A 7,651-nucleotide genomic window follows, 5' to 3' on the forward strand; every position below is an offset into this window, starting at 1 on the left:
CAAAAAGTTCTACTCACCTAGAGCTTTCGACCAGTCACTCTGGTCTTCCTCAGTAGACTGACCCAGTCGAAGCTTCTCACGTGGCTTCTTTGAAGTGTAACGTCAACACTGGGTCAAAGATAGCTGGTAGACAATGTCGTCCCCCGTCGCGGTTATTGATAAATTCCCTAACCTGTCCCCACATACAGGGTAACCGAGTGGAGTTCTTCACGACCGCTGACGGCCGGCGCTACACGTACGACTCGGCCGGAAATATCCTGTATTACACCGACGACGGCAGAGCCTACCGATACGACAGCGACGGACAGATTGTCTACGTCACTTCCGGCGAGGGACGCACAGTCACCTTCGTCGGCTCCGGCTTCGAGAACGGGTACGTCATCTTTTTTGTGTCTTAAAACTTCGAAATGACTGACATGATTGCTTTAGATAATTGACTTTACGTAAGTGTAACGTAAGCATAGAGTCTAGTGTGTTTGGGTAGCCTCTACCAGGCTTCGGGAGGCGGCTGGAAGAATAGAAATCGGCCAAATAGAGAGATAGCATGCCAAGGGAGTTGGTCTGCACGGGTGCGACAAACTGTTCTCTCCAGCAGACCAACTCCCCTGTCATGCTATATCTCTATATGGCCAATTTCTACTCTTTCCAGCCGCCTCCCGAAGCCTGGTGGAGGCTAGATAAATCACCTTTTTTGTGTCTTAAAACTTCTTGGACTTCGAAACGACTGGCTCGATTGTTCAAACACTTCACTTGCCTTTATTCGTAAGTGTAACACAAGCATTGTCTGTATCGCCAGTTTTGTTGCCACAAGACTGAGTGTGCTCAGTCCAGAACCAGATAGGCACGGTTCTGGATACAATTAGACTATCCAGAACATGCTTCATCCTAACCCTATCCCTCCAAACAGTGACCTCTGGCCTGACTGAACCAGCTCTCACCATGGTAACTGGTGTTGGGTTACATAATGTTGCAATTTTATAGTAGGAGGGATTTAGACTCCTGTCACCATATATGCGAATGTGTTTGAGTAAGATACTAAGGCGTCAGGGTGAGAAGGTGAGAAGACTAAGAACTAACAGGGCAGACCATATGCGAAGGTAAATATTATGCATTTGCTTTGTAAATGTTACTTTTCTAGTTCTCACGCTGTTTTCCCCCTTAGGGTTGGCGGTGAGGGCGTCACACGGCGGTTCCGGGTGGACTCGAGCGGGAACGTCGTCAGCCTGGGAGACCAGCCGGCGGAGGGTAGAGCCCTGTAGCCCCGCATGCTGCATCCCTAAAACACCGAGAGCTGCACGGAGACAGCCCCCACCAGACTGGGAAAAATTATTTTAGTCAATTTTAGTATTCAAGGGGAATGATCTGCCAGGGAAATTTGGCCGTCTTATGGTACTCTCCAAGCAGAGGTTTGGGTTTTGGCTTATTTTTTTGCTTGTTTCTAGGTTTCTTTTTTGCATTGACATCTTGCTTTTACGCCAACTCAAAAAGATATCAGTGCAAAAAAGAAACCCCAATAAAAAAGCCTAGAAACACGCAAAAAATAAGCCCCAACCCAAACCTATACCTGGAGAGTAATCTTATGGCCCTTACTACGGGCTCACTCTTGGCCACCGCTGGTTGAAAAGATAGTAAAATTTAACCGAATGGGGGGAGTGACTCGCCAGGGGAGTTTGGCCACCACTACCCATGCAGTGCCAATAGTGTCCACCAGACTCTATTACGGGCTGAATAAATAGTAGAAATCGAACTGGACAGGGGAGTCGGCCGGGTCCACTTTTTCTGCATACAAACTGGACCCTCTATGGCCGGCCAACTCCCCTGGCCAGCTCAATTCTTTTTAGGCCGATTTCTACTATTTATTCAGCCTGCAATGGAGTCTGCCGGAGACTAGTATATGACCTGGGCTTTTTACTCTCATTGCGGTCTCACTCCCTTGGTCAGTTATTCACCCTATTTTCGCCAAAATGTAGTAAGTTTTTATTATTCATTACCCCGGCCCTTCGAAAGGCCTGGTGGAGGCTACACGGATTTGTATATTATCTGCGTATAAAAAAAAAGCAGCATCCACCTATAGTAATATCGGATCTGTATAACTACACGTAGAAACGCAAGTATATACACAGTAACTGTAGTGCATTGTCTGTGAGAAAGATCTGGCATGTGTTTGACCATGGAGTTAAAATCATGGAGATAAAATGATTTTACCTCCTTGGTTTGACAAGCATGTTGTGGCCCTTATTAATTAGATGCAGCGTTCAGAAGTGAGATTTGTTGTTATAATTAAAGCCTGTAATATTGTAGGTTTTTTTTCCTCTTGTTGTAATCTAAACTGCTGTGCACGTATAAATAAATGTGCTAATTATGAATTAACGCTTGGACAAGGCAGACAGATATGTAAGGCACATGTAACTGGATGGGGTGAAATTCAACGCCCGTTTTCAATAAGAAAGCAAAATATAACATTTGAGTTTGGACCAAAGATCGAGAGCCTTTGCTTTTATTTTAGCACGATAGGTGACTCGAATAGCTAGTTTGCCGTGTGATGTTAACGGGCCGGGCACGTATCTTATCTCCAAGCAGATACCAAGGGTGGCAAAAGACAGTATCAAATTGGCCAGGCTAGCTGTATCCACTGGCCAGAGAGGGTCCAATACGCCATCCAGTGCGACTTTCTGCAGATCCTTGGCTGGCGTATTGGACCCTCTCTGGCCAGTGAATACAGCCTGGCCAATTTGATACTGTCTTTTGCCACCCTAGAATCTGCTTGAAGATTAGCATGTATCCTGATGATGTGTGGTGTGGGCATGGCGATGGCGTGGGGTGGAGTGTGTGTGTTCTGCACGATGTGTGGTGTGGTCCGCATGGCGCTTGGATAATGTTCTTTGGTGTGACATGAAGTGGAGATACATTCTGCATGTTCCACTCTGGCGTGAAGTCTTAGTCCCTTCCTGTCCTGCATCGTGAATGGTATGAGAAGTTGGAGTAGTCAGTACCTGAGAGCGACAAGTTGTTTTTCTAGGCGGCAAAGCCAGAGGCAGTGCTCCGGCAGAGATGACAGGCGGCGACGAGGACGGCGCTCTGGCAAGCATGACAGGCGGCGAGGATGGTGTTCTCGCAAGGGTGACAGGCGGGAGGACCACCGAAGACGTCGAGAAACCGAAGGGACGTCTTCCGAAGCCGAGCAAGCGGCGCCGACACCGGAACCGAAAACGGGGCGACCGAAAAGCCGATCGGGACCGGAAGGAAAAGCGGGAAAACCGTCGGAAGAAGAAGGAAGCACGAAAAAATGGCAAGAAAAATGCCGCCCAGGAAAAGGGCCAGAAAAATGGTGAAGGGAAAAACAAAATTAAGCGCCTTTTGGTCAGGGTCGTACCTCGTGAAGATGTAATCCATCAATAAAGAAACTTTATTTGCAAAATCAAAAGAAAATCCTGATCAATGAATCAGGATGTAATCGATTACGAAACGAACGGGAACCAAGCCGGCCTCTGATTGGTTCAGGGTCAGAAAACAAGCCATCATCAACCAATCAGGACCGAGGACACAAATATGACATGAATACCGAGCCTTACTACATTAACGATTAACACAGATGTTTACTACGTCTTATCAGTTAGATACTCTTTACTACAATGTTGTATCTGATTCTAAATCACAGGTTGGTGCTATTATCTAGAAATGTGTCATTTTACCGTTTTTACTAAGTTTAGATTAATTACTGAAAATTGGAATTGTGTTTCCAACCTTGTATGTTAGTGAGGTTCAAAGACACCCGGTAGTTTGTAGGACGTATATTTGACGGTGCTATGTTTACTCTGTGAAGAAAGACTGAATGCGGCTACAGGACATTTCCACACGACTGTAGACGCAGAACACAGTGGATGATGATGATGATATTTACTCTGTTGGGTTTTTACCTGTTTAAAGTAGGTTTTGTGATTATACGAGTAAATGAGGAAAGAGTTTGTTGTAAAACTCTGCACTTTTAAAGTACGTATGCTGTACACTTACCATGTCGGAATGTCCTGAACAAGCGCACGTACCTTCAGCATAGTCGACGTAAAATGTGTCCTCTTTCGAAGAGCAAAACTTTTTTTCCTTTTTTGTTGTTGATCATTTTCTTTTAGGTGTAGCATAAACGTTTAACCTTGACGTAAATTATGTAATCTTCTAAAAGCAAAGCTTATCCTTTTTGTTATCATTTTGTTTTAGGTTGACATGAATTCAATACGAGTCAGTATCCAGGATAATGTGCGACATTATGTTAGCTAATAGAGTAAACATGGTGGTAGATTTTGTATCAACAATAAACATTTACCAGCAGATTTTTTTTCCTTCTCGCTAAGGGTAAGTATTGTTTTGGGTGTCAGAGCTGTAGGTTTCTGTTTCTCCTGAGCAGGTTGACAGCACGTGGGTGGGTGGGGAAAAGATTGAAAGAAAGAAATGCCGTACCTTGTTTGCCCGCCAGGTGGCGTGCAGCCCGAGCCTAGCATGCATGTCGTACCGATTGTGCCCACCAGGTGGCGTACAGAATGTAGCTGGATAAACATGCATGTCGTACCGAGTGTGCCCGCCAGGTGGCGTACAGCCCAGAGCCGTTGCGTGACAACGATCCCAGCACGGTGACCCCTAAGATCGACCATGTTTCTGACCAGAGGGGGTTGATTTACCTGAGAACTGATGAAGGTGTGCCGGCGGGCGATCTGCCTCCCCGACGCGCGTTTTTAGTAAACGGTCGTTGGCATTTACGCGGTCGATACCAAATCGGAGAGTATCACCATGGAGGTAGAAAAAAATGTTTTTCTAATACCTCCATGGTGTCACCCAGTATGAAAAGCTCGAATTTCTTACACATCTCCGTTTGAAAAAAAAAAAACAGTTTTCTATTACAAGTACTTAAACCAACACAGAAACCGTTGCATAACGTGAAAACGAGCTATAAATGGTCGTAACGGAAGTTGTACCCTCTCTCATGGCCTCTCATGAGATCCTTAGCTTGAAGTAGAGCGCCACCCCCGAACACACTTGGTTCGGTCCACCGTCATGGCAGATTCCCGAAGTCCCACGCTCTTGGCAACTGTTTCGGGTCGGACGCTACCATCCCGCTGGGGGGTGCACAGCACAGCGTGCGACTTACCAGCAGTTCTGACGCGACCATCCCGTTGCGCCGGCCGGGGGTGTACAGCTAGCGTGCTAGCCGTGCATGACCCTGTCCACCCCCTGAGGCTGTAGTGCCGTTGCCCCGCGGCAGTAATCAGAAGTGCATGTCGGAGCTAGTCCTGCCGGCGGACGGACTACATCCAGCCTCCTGCACGGAGCTTCTACTGCTGCAGACATAACCGTGTCTCTACATATCTCCCGGGCAGACGGATCTTAAAGGTAAGACATCTTTCTCTCGTAAAACAGGCTGTTGATGTGTCTTAATTGTCTTGAAGGAGCGGCGATGATGCCTTGAGGCGTTGCAATGTGTCTCTCTCCATCTTGAGGGTTATTCTGTGTGTCTCCACTCTGCCTAGCTAGCTCCCCCCGAGGGAAGAGAATTTACTGACACTTACACACACTGGATCAACACGGTCCATCATTCGATCGTGACACCTTTCTCTCCATCTGTCGTGCTGTTGTCGGGCTGTTGTCGTGTTGTTATCCTGACTTGAGGCGTTGCAATGAGTCTCTCCATCTTGTGGGTTATTCTGTGGCCTTCTGTGTGTCTCCGCTCTGTCTAGCTTCCCCCCGAGGCACGAGAATTATAGACACTTTCACACAGAGGATCAACTCGGTCCATCATTCGATCGTGACACCTTTCTCGCCATCTGTCGTGCTGTTGTCGTGCTGTTGTCGTCCTGTTTCCGTGCGATAATCGCACATCAAAAATCTGCCACGGTGGTACCGATGTTTGGGTTTATTTAACCCGGGGTTAAGAACACAGTAGGTGAAAGTGCCGGCGGCTGACGGGCCAGGCGCTCAGGGTGGCGCAAACCTCCAGACGTCAGGTTCCCTTTCTTAAAGACTTTCTGCTGCCACGTCTCAGGAATGTCACCCCTGCGACGGTACACCTTCGCCGTGCAGGTTGCTTTCTTCATCCTTACGTCTCCTAAGGGGGGGGGGTCTGCATGCCCTTTTTCGTAAGGCGTAATCAGGCCTTTTTAGTCTTCGTAATCATCCGTAGGCAGCCTCCCCCAAAAATCAACTTAATTCGTAATCAGTACATTAGCCAAGAAGCGTAAAGTTGTAATCAGCTCTGGGAATTTAACGTAATTCGTAATTGGCGGCGAAAATCTAGCGTAATTCGTAATCACTGCCCCCCCCCCCCCATGCAGACCCTCCCTGAGGTTTCGGTAGGGGGATACTGTATTACCGGTGGGGGTTGTCTAAGGCATCAGGTCAGGGGAAATATTTGTTGATGTCGGGATGTCAGGCTGATGCGGCGGTGTCATCATTCATGGCGCTCACTACTAAGGAGCTAGCTGCGGCGGTTTTTCCTGGCCCGGGAGGAACCCATAAAAGCAATAAAAGAAGTTAACAACACGCGCAAGTTCTGCTAAAAGTTGAGTTTAAAAATGGAAAAAGATTCGCGGATACATTTAAAGATGTCGTCGTGAAGATAAGCGACTCCCTGGTAGATCATTGATCACCATCATTCTGTCACTCAGGAGAGGTCATCAGCCAAGAATTCAGAAGAATTCGATCGGAAGCCCTTGCCGCAAATGTTTCAGTATTTGTAGCTTCCACTGCTGTTTTGGGATACCAGGCTAGTTTTGTGAATCCATGGAAAAAATAAATGGAGAAGCAACACGCGTCACTCCATGGCAGCTCAAAGTTGAGTTTCAAAACAGGAACAATTTCACGGATATTTCAGATGTCGTCGTGAAGACGCCTCGGTGGGTCCGACCTGATGTTTTGGTCCCGCCCACGGGTCCATTGGGTCGGATCACGTTCTCTCTGCGATCCCTTCAAATCAGCCACAAACGCGTCCCTTCTGTTCGAAGTTGAGTTTTAAAAGACTAGCCTCTAGCAGGCTTGATGGCGCGGCTGGAAATAGTAGAAATTGGCCAAATAGAGAGATAACACGCCGAGGGAGTTTAGCCATCCTTGAGGGGCCGGCCAACTGTAAACTGGATGGCTAAACTCCCTCAGCGTGTTATACATTCTATTTGGCCAATTTCTACTTTTTCCAGCCGCGCCCTCAAGCCTCGGAAGCATGCGGCCTTGAGTGAGTGAGTGAGCCCTCAAGCCTGGTAGAGGCTATTAAAAGACCTCAAGACGGAAACAAATTCGTGGAAATGTCGCCGTGAAGAGAAGTGACTCCTTGTTCCATCGTCCTGTTGTGTTTTGGTCCTGCCCACGGGTCCTTTGGGTCGGATCACGTTTTCTCCAAGATCCCTTCACATCAGCCTCAAACCGTGACTGTAATCCGTGCAGGATCTATTTCTGTAACTCTCTCGGTTACAGACACAACACAAGGGACTCGGATTCTAGTCTGCGCTTCTGTATGATATCAACGTTTGAAAACGACAAACATAGCCGTGGATGGCCCTGCCTGTGACGTGACTTGTCAGTAGCCTCTACCAGGCTTTCCTACGGGGGTACGGATCCTAGCCTCCATCAGGCCTTCCTACGGGGCCCTACGGGGGTACGGATCCTAGCCTCCATC

The 7,651-nt window shown here is 47.7% G+C and overlaps 1 protein-coding gene across 2 annotated transcripts in view; it reads left to right on the forward strand.

The window, feature by feature from the left end:
- LOC109481679 overlaps positions 1-4,316 on the forward strand; it is a 41,545-nt gene extending 37,229 nt beyond the window's left edge. For both annotated transcript variants that reach the window (XM_019784260.1, XM_019784259.1), the window contains 2 exons: positions 1,163-1,245; positions 3,020-4,316. In XM_019784260.1, coding sequence (XP_019639819.1) covers positions 1,163-1,245; positions 3,020-3,399 — 463 coding nt within the window. In that variant the 3' untranslated portion in view covers positions 3,400-4,316. The remainder of the gene's footprint in view (positions 1-1,162; positions 1,246-3,019) is intronic.
- Positions 4,317-7,651: the final 3,335 nt, after the last annotated feature.

This window comes from Branchiostoma belcheri, unplaced genomic scaffold (genome assembly GCF_001625305.1).
Source record: "Branchiostoma belcheri isolate BF01 breed outbred unplaced genomic scaffold, Haploidv18h27 scaffold57, whole genome shotgun sequence".
NCBI classification, from domain to species: domain Eukaryota; kingdom Metazoa; phylum Chordata; class Leptocardii; order Amphioxiformes; family Branchiostomatidae; genus Branchiostoma; species Branchiostoma belcheri.